This window comes from Odocoileus virginianus, chromosome 17, assembly GCF_023699985.2.
Source record: "Odocoileus virginianus isolate 20LAN1187 ecotype Illinois chromosome 17, Ovbor_1.2, whole genome shotgun sequence".
Lineage (NCBI taxonomy): Eukaryota > Metazoa > Chordata > Mammalia > Artiodactyla > Cervidae > Odocoileus > Odocoileus virginianus.
This window is the reverse complement of record NC_069690.1, coordinates 16,920,790-16,932,444: the sequence shown is the minus strand read 5'-3', so window position 1 is coordinate 16,932,444 and position 11,655 is coordinate 16,920,790. Positions and strand designations below refer to the sequence as shown.

Genomic DNA, 11,655 nt, shown 5'->3' with positions numbered 1-11,655 from the left:
GATCGAACTCATACCTGCTGCAGTGGAAGCATGGAGTCCAAACCACTGGACTGCCAGGGAAGTCCCTTGAAATTCTGTTAACTGGAAACTTCCAGAAATAAGGAAGAGAAGAAACTAAAGGAACCTCTCAATATCTGGCTTCTCACCGTGAAAGAGATGTTTTTTCCCTTCAGTTGTTTTTTTGTGGGGCTTCCAGAGAGGGGATGCTGAGATTCAAGGTGCAAAGGAGGGCAGCTCAGTGGGACAACGGCCCCCAAGAACCATTCCAATATCACCATTCCGCCCTGGCATTGTCAGTGGAGAAATGGTGTCCTTGGCCTGTCCCCTGTTTGTCCCCCGCTTCCCCCTTGCCTTGCCTTCATACCTTAGGTTGCCTTTCCCATCTTTCTCCTGGGAGATTTATTTCTGTCTCTTTTTCATGTAAAGCCGTGGAAATGAATCATCTTCCGGCCTGTTTGGTAAACAGCCTCTGACCCTTCTCCAGGCTGTCTCACTGGTTCCTCTGGAGATATTCCTAGGCCAGGCAGCACCCCCACCAAGACCGTCCTGGCTGGTTATTCTTGGTCATATTCCCCTCCCCCAGGGCCTGGAGGCCTGACCTCCTCCACCCTGGAGAAGATGGGAAATGACACAGAGCATTCCAACAGATGATCCCATGAGCTGCCCAGTGGGGAAGCAAGGGGGCCACTGAGTTTTGAGGGCTTTGTGTGCCAACGACCATCTCAATGACCCTGTTCGGTGATCTCTTGACCCTCATTTTACAGATGAGGAGTCCAAGGCTCTGAGAAGTGAAGAACTTGCCCAAGACCACACAGCTAGTAAGTGATGGAGCCAAGATTCAAAGTCTGGCTTCCTGAATTCATTCCATTATACCATGCTGTCTTACATGTTCGCATGTGTATATGTATGTGTGATGAATTGGAGATGCTGGCAGGTCAGCTAGAAGATCAGCTGCAACCCACCAGGATGGAAACCGAAGATCCATGTGCATTATGCTTATGACAGATAGGTGTTTGTATACAGAGGGAGTGACACATGTGCACAGTGAGTGCCTTACCAGGAGCCTGCGCATCACTGAGGATGATGCCAAGGAGGGACAGGAATTGGAAAGGGGCAGGGGGATTCATGAAATGCCCAGATTCAAGACCACCTAAACCCCGCCCACACCTTAAGTGATGAACATTCTCAGATAAAAGTGCCCGGTGGTATCCCATTGGTAAAGCCTCACTTCCTGGGGAACACAGTCAAACAACTATTTATTGAACTTCTAAAAATGTGCAGATGCTGTTTCTAGGAGCCGTGTGGGATACAGAAATAAAACTTCTGACATCAAACTAGTGTGTGCCGGAGGTTGGGGAGGAATTAACATAAATATATATATAACTGTATATAACTGTGATGCAAAGTTGGTTGAAAGCTCTCAGGGCCAAAAGGAAAAATGGACCCTATAAGGGCCAGTAATCTAGCAAGACCAGAAGCTGGAGAGATCACTCCAAACTAGCTAAGTATCAAGGAGGGCTTCCTGAGGAGGTGGCATTTAACGTCTCTATGTCTTTAAGTAGATGTAGGCTCTACATCAATATTTCCTACTAGCTCAGCTGGTAAAGAATCCACCTGCAATGCAGGAGAGCCCGGTTCGATTCCTGGGTCGGGAAGATCCCCTGGAGAAGGGATAGGCTACCCACGCCAGTATTCTTGGGCTTTCCTGATGGCTCAGTCGGTAAAGAATCCATCCGCAATGCAGGCGACCTGGGTTCAGTCCCTGGGCTTTCCAGATTCCCTGGAGGAGGACATGGCAACCCACTCCAGTACTCTTGCCTGGAGAATCCCCATGGACAGAGGAGCCTGGCGGGCTACGGTCCACGAGGTCGCAGAGCTCACGACTGAACGACTAAGCACTGCACAGGACCTATATCAGGAGAATGCCTTAACAGAAGTTAGAGCCTTGCTAGTTTTCCAAAGACATATGTCCTCATTCTCCTTCTACAGAAGCGAAAATTGAGGCCCAGAGCGGTTGATCAGGTTGTCCACAGTCGCAACGCTAGCCGGTGATAGGCCAGGATTTGATCAGCGGCCAGAGTGAGCGACTCCAAGCCCTACGCTGAGTCCCTCCCGGACCGGTGCGGCCTTAGAGAGGAACGCGATCCGCCCAGCTGGGGGGCAAACTGGACGCGCCGGGGGCGGGGCGAAAAGTCCAGAGTGGGCGGGGCTTAACGCCCCGGGGGCGGGGCTGGCGGCGAGGACTTGGCTGCCGGAGCTGAGACTGCTTCCCCGCTCCACCTGCGGGCGAGCGAGCTGGCCATGGGCGGCCGCGGGCCGAGGGGCGGCCGGGCTGAGCCCTGAGCCCTCCGGGGCCGGCCATGGGTGACCGCGAGCGCAACAAGAAGCGGCTGCTGGAGCTGCTGCAGGCGGCGGGAACCGGCAACGCGTACTGCGCAGACTGCGGGGCGGCGGGTAAGGTCGCGGAGGCGCGTGTAGCCCGGTATTCTGGGCCCGCCCGCTGCCCGCGGGTCCCGTCCCCTGCCTCCAGACCCGGGCGGGTCCCAGACCCCCGCGCACGACTCTTACATCACCTTCGGACCCGGGCCCCCGACAGCCCTCTCCTCGGCCAGTACTGCCCCCACTCGAAGCTGGGCCCACTGACCTGCCCCCTCTGGACCTCGACACTGGATCCCAGCCCCGGGTGCCCTGCCCATTCTACTCACCTCCCTCTGCCAGAGACCCTGCCCACCCGGACCATGGTCTTTGACCTCTTCTTTTCGGACCCAGCCCCTTCCCCCACCCTCAGATCCAAACATCCCACACACCAGGGTTCCCAGACCCCCGGACCCAGGTCTTCACGGATGGTCCAGTGTCCCCTCCCGCGCCTCGGACGTCCCCGGGGTTCTGCGCGCTCAGACCCGGCGCACGCCAAGGGACTCTGACCCCACTTTCCATCCGCAGTTCCCGGCGAGTTGCGGGTCAGTCCTTCCGCGCTCTCCTCTCAGTTCCTTGAAGTGCTGTCACTTCCACTTCGCGCCCGCCTCAGCCTCTCGCTCTCCATCCCCCGGACTCCTTCCAAGATCTTCATTCTGGCCGCCGCCGCAGCCGCCTCAGGGCCAAGTGGGCTGACCAGAGGGTTTCATGCTGGTATCTTAGTTCGCGCAAGGCGGGGAGGCGGAGAGAGAAGGCATGGGCTGTTGGTACCTGCCAAGCCCTTGCCTCTCCCGGCGCCCCTAGCCTAGCCCTGGTTTCGTCAGCCAGCTCTTCACCCAGCTCCCCACCCTGCCCTCTCACCCCGCAGATCCCGACTGGGCCTCTTACAAGCTGGGCATCTTTATCTGTCTGAACTGCTCCGGAGTCCACCGCAACTTTCCAGACATCAGCAAAGTGAAATCCGTCAGACTTGACTTCTGGGACGACAGTATCGTGGAGGTAGCAAGGGGCGCACGTGGAGAGCCTTTGAACAGGAGCCTGCTCCCATTCTCCAGGGAAGGAAACTGAGGCCGAGAAAGGGGCAGTAAGGAGCCAGTTAGAGTTGCCTTAGACAGACACCTTGAGTTCAAATCCTGGCTCCATTGCTTACCTACTTGCAAGCTGCGAGGTCCGGAGCCTGCTATTTAACACTAGCTGTGGGCCCTTTCCACACGTGTATCATAAATATACCACTCTCCCTTCACAGGGCTGCTATCAGGATTAAATGCTGACTCAAGGCAGGTACAAAGTAAGTTGTCAATTAACAGCTGCTGTTCTTAGTAGCTGAAACCCTGGACCAGAACAGAAGTATCCTGATTCATGGTCCATAGCCCTTCTCCAGTTCCCCTAGCCAGGGAGGGAGCCACTTTGTTCTGATCTCCAGAGATGGAGAACACTTTCAGGCTGGCTGATGACACCATTCTGGCCAGAAAACCTTCAGAGAGCAGGCAGTCCTAAACTAGGCTGGCTGAGGATTTCAAAGACTACCGGGGAAGCAGACCCATGTTTACTGAGTACCCCTGTCTGTGCCAGGTACTGTGCTAGGCCACTGGGCTAGATGCTTTGTTCATTCATTCATTCATTCCTCTAAGCCTGCATTTTCTGGGTGTAGGAGAGAGCAGTGAAGATAAAGTCTCTGCTTATGTGGAGCTTTACATTCTAGTGCAGGAGAAAGACCGGAAACCGGCATGTAAACCTGAAGGTCATTTCTTTGTGCCTCATCACTCCCCCGTTATGGGTTTCCCTGGTGGCTCAGTGGAAAATAACCTGCCTGCCAATGCAGGAGACACGGGTTCAATCCTTGGGTTGGGAAGATCCCCTGGAGAAGGAAATGGCAACCCACTCCAGTATTCTTGCCTGGGAAATCCCGTGGACAGAGCAGCCTGGTGGGCTACAATCCAGGGGGTCGCAAAGAGTCGGACACGACTGAAGCAACTTGGCTCTTAGCACTCCCTGGTTATAGCTTCTTCATCTTTGCAGGTGAGTTCCCTGAAGGCCAGGGGGTTAGGTGTAGCCCAGGGGTCACTCAGTGAATAAATGGCACAGCTGAGATGGAAACCGTGCTCTGTGGAGACCCAAAGCCCATGCAAATCCTGTGACACAGCCCAGTGGCCAGTGGGGAAGGGAAGAATAGGGTTCACTCTTTCCAAGAGACGTGGATTAAAAATGGGCTGTTTTTTTCACATGTGTCCCCAGTCCAGAAATGCCGTTGATGTTACTGAGTGCTGACTGATGGCCAAGGCCACTTCTGACACATGTGCATGCCTCTGGGTCTCTCTGGTGCGATCTTCCTGACCTATATACTCTATGGGATGGAGCACTGAAGTGCATCCTCCAGTTCCATCTATCTCCTACAAACTTGCAGGGACTACTGCTGGTGGTCCTGGCCATCTGTGGAGGGCAGTGGAGAAAGTACATGAGCTTTGGAGTTAGGCAGGTCTGGGTTCAAATTCCAGCTCTCCACTGACTAGCTGTGTTACCTTGGGTAAGTCGCCTAACCTCTCTGAGCCTTGGTGTCCTCACCTTATAACAGGGACAGTAGTATTACAGTGACTGAGGGGATCAAATGGAATAATGTGGGAGAGCTGTAAAGTGCTCTGCCTGTATGAGGCATGGTTGTTACATTGTTCCAGGCTGGGACTTCTGAGCATCACACGTGACCAAGCTGGGTTGGGGGAAATGTCAAACTCCAGGAGGAATGTCTCCTGACTCAGCCTAGGAGCCAGTGAGAACAGTGACCTTCTGGGTGGACTGTGGTTTCGTTTCACATTTTTTCAAGTTCTAACGTTACCCCAAGTTGCTGTTGTCTTGCAGTTTATGACCCACAATGGGAACCTCCGAGTGAAGGCCAAGTATGAAGCCAGAGTCCCTGCATTCTACTACATCCCCCAGGCCAACGACTGCATGTGAGTGGATCATTTCCTGGTCCCACCCATTCCCGCCACTACCCCATCTCCAGTACCTTTGTCTCTGAGTCTTTTTTGTGGACCTGCCCAGCAGGTGGAGCCAGGAAAGCATTTGGTACATGGAGAACACAGAGATCTGTGTAAGGCCCTCTCTGCCTTCAGAGCTTGGGTTGTCTCCTCTCCTTCCTGGGACTCAGTTTCCACAGCCGTGAAATGGACATCTGCTTTAGTTTCCATCCCTTTGCTTTGATGTTCTCATAGCCTACAGGTGATGACTAACTTGATTAAGAAGAGTAATGCCAGTATTCTAGCAGAATCAATGTGTTTCAGCTACTTTGCATGGAATCTTGTGCCCAGAGCTGTCCCACCTAAGCTCAGCATAGCTCCAATTCAGCTGCTTAGGCCCCAGATCCCCAAATAATAACCATAGAAATACTTGTAGCTACTAATATTTATTGGGCTTTACTATGTATTAGGCCCTGTGCTAAATGCTTGTGTGTGTTAATTTTCGTTCTCTCTACAACCCTATGAGATCAGTATTGCCATTATCCCCACCATGTAGATGAAAAACCTGAGGCTGATAGAGGCAGAGCTGGGACAAGCCCATCTGACACCAGGGCCTTTGTGAGTGTATCAAGGTGCTGGGAAAAAATCCAGCGTACTGGGATTGCATGCCATGGAGCAGCAGGAGGGTTCAGGTCCCGGGGGGTGACGGGTGAGGGTGACACTGGTTACCTAGTGACCCCAGACCTCTGCAGGGCTGATGGCCTGAGCCTGAGCTTCCCTTCCAGGCACTCAGCCTCCGGGTTGAGTGTGAATGGAGTGTGAATGGGGAGAAGGTTTACCTCCAGGCAGACAGGAGGCATGGCCTGCAGGAAACGGGCTGCATTTCCGCTACCATTGTCCTCTAACCACGGCAGGATGCTGTTGGACAGTGCACAAACTATACAACCGTACCTGGTATCCTGTCATTTCCCAGTATTTAAGCAACCCGGGAATGGCAGAGCAGGCCCAGCTTTCCACTCAGGAGACCCCGGTATGGTTCTATGTCTCTGTCACTCTTCAGCTGTGAAAAGGTAGACAAGGGAGCAGAACTTTCCAAGTCGTGGCATCCTCATCTCTGAAACGTAGACAGTGATGCCCGCGTGGTTGCATGATGGTAGAGATTAAAGGAGATAACTTGGGTAAAACATCTCAAAGACACCCCTCATGCCATTTTTTTTTTTTTAGGATTTATTTACTTGTTTTTATTGTTTGGCTGTGGGTGGGTCTTCATTGCTGTGCGCAGGCTTTCTCTAGCTGCAGCAAGCGGGGGCTGCTCTTCCTTGAGACGCGCTGGCTTCTCACTGCGGTGGCTTCTCTTCTCGTGGAGCACAGGTTCTAGGCACACGGGCTTCAGTAGTCGCAGCACGATGGGCTCAGGAGCTGTGGCGTGTGGTCCCTGGAGCACACACTAAGCCCTGAGGGCTTAGTTGCTCCTCAGCATGTGGCATCCTCCCGGACCAGGGATCTGACTGGTGTCGCTTGCCTTGCAAGGCAGATCCTCCACCACTGGACCACCAGGGAAACCCTTTGTGCCAGTTTTAATCTATTTCTACCTCCACTGTGGCATACTGGCTGGTGGCTGGCCCAGCTGTGGGATGTGCCAGGCTTAACGTGAAAGGGCTTCTTTTGCCTCACCCTTTGCTCCCAACCCTTTGCTCCAAGGGGAAGGGACCGGGTACTTGGTGAGCGCCTACTGAGCTCAAGGCTCTCTGCCAATGCTACATAGACACTATGTGTCATGACCCCTACTACAGTCCTGAACTGTAACCCATTCTGGTTGTATACTAATGGCCTCCATCCCTAATTCTAAAACTCCTCTGAATTCTCCACCTCCAGAATCTCGGTCTCCATTCCCTCTCCCGGCTCTAATTCTGTGATTCAGGGTTCCTACATGTCCTGGGGGCAAGGGTAGTGCATTCAGTAGGGCTCTTGACTATACACAACAGAAACCCAGTTTAAACCAGCTTATGCACAAGGTGATTTTCTGGGTTCAGATCAGACCGCACAAAGAATGAAGGTGGAGCCACCCTGCAGAAGGACAGGCAGGAAGCTCCAGCACCATCAAGTCTCTGAAATCCCTCTGGTTCCCATTCCTGCCTGTTTCTCTCAGCCAGGCTTTCTTCCTGTTGTTCAGTTGCTCAGTCGTGTCTGACTCTTTGTGACCCCATGGACTGCAGCAGGCCAGGCTTCCCTGTCCTTCACTATCTCCTTGAGTTTATTCAAACTCATGTCCATTGAGTCGGTGATGCCATCCAACCATGTCACCCTCTGTCGCCCCCTTCTCCTCTTGCCCTCAATCTTTCCCAGCATCAGGGAGTCAGCTCCTTTTCAAATGAGTCAGCTTTTCGCATCAGGTGGCCAAAGTATCAAAACATAAGCTTCAGCATCAGTCCTTCCAATGAATATTTAGGATTGATTTCCTTTAGGATTGACTGGTTTGATCTCCTTGCAGTCCCACGGACTCTCAAGAGTCTCCTCCAGCACCACAGATCAAAAGCATCAATTGTTCCGTGCTCAGCCTTCTTTATGGTCCGGTTCTCACATCCATACGTGACTACTGGAAAACCATAGTTCTGCCTATATAGACCTTTGTTGGCAAAGTGATGTCTCTGCTTTTTAATATACTTCTTCCTGTAGCTGGGAGCAACACCATATCCATGTTCTCAGCTCCAGCTCCCAGCTCGACCCTAGAGAGAGGGCTTCCAATTCACCTCTCTCAGTTTTGCTCCTTTTGGTCCCCACAGCCCAGGGCCAAGCTCTGATTGACCAATTTGGGTCAGGTACTCAGTTCTAGGTCATTCCCTGTGGCCATGGGATGAGGGCATATCAACCTGGGAACGTTTGCCTGGAAAAGGCAAGAGGGAACCAAACAACTGGAATGAAGTCCCTCTCAGCTGTGTGGATTTTCTGTATGGGTCGTGGGTGACAATGTCCGGTTGGGCTAATAGCAAACACCAATTATGTGCTCAGCATAGCACTAGGCCCTCTGTATGCATTTAAACTTCTCAACGACTCTAAGGGATAGGTAGATATAATATTACTGGAATACTCCCCAAGTTCAGAAGAGTAAAGTAACTTGCCCTTGGTCACACAGTGGATAAATGATAGAGTAGGACCAGGTCCCAGATGGTCAGACCCCAAGACCACTGCTCTGTCCATTGTAGCATGCCCAGATCTCATGGGTGTGCCTTGGGGAGAGGCTCATGGACTCCCCTGGCTTAAGCTCATGAACACACAGTGTGATGTGGCAGAGTAGATGGTCCAGGGGAGCTGGCATCTGTCTCAGTGACCTAGAGGATTGGGGTTGAGGTTGGAATAGCAGAGTGGTTTGAATATAGCCCCTGGGGAGAGATATTATTCCCGGGTGAGATACTGGCCTTGTCTGCAGACATTTTGGAGTATCACAACTTAGGAGGGGTTGCTATTGGTATCAGGGGGGTGGAAGTCTGAGATTGCTAAACACCCTACAAAGCACGAGATAGTCCCCTATCATGAAGCATTACCTGGTCCCAAGTGTTAATAGTATGCAGGTGGAGAAACCATGACCAGCCTGGCCAGGCAGCCAGGCACTGCTGCGAAGCTCCCATCCTCAGCTACAGGGTCTCATAAAATTGCCATGAAGAGAGGATGCATCAGACACAGCTGACCAAAGGTTCTCTCTTTTTAGGGTCTTAAAAGAACAGTGGATTCGAGCTAAGTATGAGAGACAGGAATTTATGGCCGATGGGAAAACCATCTCACACCCAGGTAAAGTTATTTTCATTATCTTTTGAGGGCTGATTCTGATGCATTCTAAAAAACAAAGTGCCTGAGTATTAGGAAGAAGGTCAGCAGAGAGATACCTGCCGCCCTCCCGCTGGCCCCAGAGACCAAGGTGTGGGTTCCTCTGCTTCTGAAATAGCAACGCATCGGCTGGTGGGGTTTTATGGTCTTCTTGGCCAAGAAGCTCATTCGTTTCAGGTCCTTGCAGGACCACAGGCTGTACAAGTCTTAGTATAAATTGCAAGAAGATTCACCCCCTGGGCAGACCAGGTAGAAATAGACAGCCTGCTTTTGGCTAAGGGGGCCCCTGGTGTGGCACAAGCCTTGAGAAGGAGAATGGGCTGGTTTTGCCTCCCTTCCCACCTTTGTGCAGGGCATGACCTCATTGGTGGCCTTGGACCTGCAGCACATTCTACCCCTCTGCTGTGAGTCCAAATGGACACTGTCCCAGAGAGCAAAATGTACAAAACCACTCGAGGACCAGAGGCAGCCAGTGCTGAACGCTCGTAGCCAGCAGGAGCACAGTGTTCAGCCACCAGCAGGGACCCAGAGGTCACTCATTATTCCCGTACTTGGGAGACTTTCAGTTGGCTGATATCAACGTGAAGTTGGGCCTCTTTCAAAATCGGTGCAGTTTCTCAGTTCTTAGCCTACTTAAGGGTTCCTTTAACTTTTAGTTTAATTTATTTACTTATTTTTGGCTGTGCTGGGTGTGTGTTGCTGCACTGGCTACTCTCTAGTTGCAGTGCATTGGCGTCTCGCTGCGGTGTCTTCTCGTTGCAGAGCGCAGGCTCCAGGCCCGCAGGCTTCAGTAGTTGTGGCGCATGGGCTTAGTCACTCTGCAGCATGCGGGATCTTCCCAGACCAGAGATCAAACCTGTGTCCCCTGCATTGGCAGGTGGATCCTTAACCACTGGACCACCAGGGAAGTCTCCACCTAAAGGCTTACTATGTCTTCTTAGGAAACAGCCAAGAAAGAAAGTTGGGGGGACCCCCAACTAAAATCATACAGCATTGCAGTTTCCCCAGAGAGGACCCCACATCCTGCAGCTGAAATAGCTGAATCAGATCTGAGACGTTTCAGCAGCGGGTGGGCGGTCCATTCCACCCCTGAGACTGCACGGTATGGGGTCACCACCAGGCGGTGAATTGCCGGGTGGCCTTAGAGCTGCGGTGGTTCACTCCTTCTTGTCTTTGGTGGCAGGGAACCGAGAAGGGTTCCTGTGGAAGCGGGGAAGGGATAACGCACAGTTCCTGAGAAGGAGGTTTGTCCTCCTGGCAAGAGAAGGCCTGCTGAAGTACTACACCAAAGAAGAGGTAAGCTTCCCGTGCTCCTGCCCCAGCGACGGCACTCACCCCTCTCTGGCCCGAGGTTTGATCAATGGTGCCTGGTCTTGCAGATGAGCTCAGTCCCTGAGACTTAGGTACCACATGCTGCTACTTTTCCTCATTATACAATCCATCCAGTCCACTGAAAACCTCACCTTCTCTTCACCTTGAATGGGCTTAGACTGGTCCATGATTAAGCTTTTGATGATCACTTGACTTTACTTCATTTATTCATTCACTCAGGAAATATGTATTGGACTTCCTCGTTGTCCAGAGGTTAAGAATCCGCCTGCCAATGCAGGGGACACGGGTTCGATCCCTGGTCCGGGAAGATCCCACACACCTCAGGGCAACTAAGCCTGTATGCCACAGCCCCTGAAGCCTGTGTGCCCTAGAGCCTGTGCTCCGCAACAAGAGAAGCCACCACAATGAGAAACCTGCACACTGCAACTACAGAGAGGCCCCCAATCACTGCAACTAGAGTAAGCCCTCACGCAGCAATGAAAACCCATTGCAGCCAAAAAACATATATTCATCGAGCACCTACTATGCTAGACCTTATTCCAAGCACTGAAGATATAGCAGTGAACTAAACGAAGCTCCTGATCTCTTGGGGCTTCCATTCTAGTGAATAGAGACAGGTAATAACCAAAATATATGTTACCTATCCAGTGGCAATAAGTTCTATGAAGTAAAATAAAAGAAAGTGAAGGGTTAGAGCATGATACAAGTATGGGGCATGGGGAGGTGGTCAAAGGGGGCCTCTCTAATGACCTTTGAGCACAGAACAGAATAAACAGGAGTAAGTTATGTGGATATGTGGGGGAGGGGTAGAAGAAGCAGAGAACAGTATGTGCAGGAGCATGGTCATGTGTGCTGATTAGAAAAGATGACCCCTCTGAGACGGTGCATCCCTGGTCCCAGTCTAGGCAAGCAGAAGCCTAGATGCCAGTTCTCCTCATCCCTTCAGCCAGGAGCTTTTTGTTCAGTGCACAAACTGCCCAACCATGAGCCATAGCCGTGGCTTGAGCTGGGAGTGTATTTGGTGAGTCTATAGGGCATGAAGGAGGCCAGAGTGCCTGGTACAGAGTGAGCAAAAAAAATAATGGAGAGAGATGAGCTCACATAGTGGAAGACTTTGAAGACCATAGGAAGATGG

The 11,655-nt window shown here is 52.1% G+C and overlaps 1 protein-coding gene across 4 annotated transcripts in view; it reads left to right on the top strand.

Annotated features, from left to right (window-relative positions):
• The first annotated feature begins 2,239 nt into the window (after window positions 1–2,239).
• ADAP2 (ArfGAP with dual PH domains 2) overlaps window positions 2,240–11,655 on the top strand; it is a 35,263-nt gene continuing 25,847 nt past the window's right edge. The window contains exons 1-5 of one of the 4 annotated variants that reach the window (XM_070478722.1): window positions 2,240–2,454; window positions 3,284–3,414; window positions 5,269–5,360; window positions 9,073–9,152; window positions 10,372–10,484. In XM_070478722.1, the coding sequence (XP_070334823.1) occupies window positions 2,361–2,454; window positions 3,284–3,414; window positions 5,269–5,360; window positions 9,073–9,152; window positions 10,372–10,484 (510 nt within the window). In that variant the 5' untranslated portion in view covers window positions 2,240–2,360. Of the gene's footprint in view, window positions 2,455–3,283; window positions 3,415–3,661; window positions 3,704–5,268; window positions 5,361–9,072; window positions 9,153–10,371; window positions 10,485–11,655 lie in introns of those variants that run through there. The other 3 variants (XM_070478720.1, XM_020898487.2, XM_070478723.1) reach the window with 3 other exon arrangements.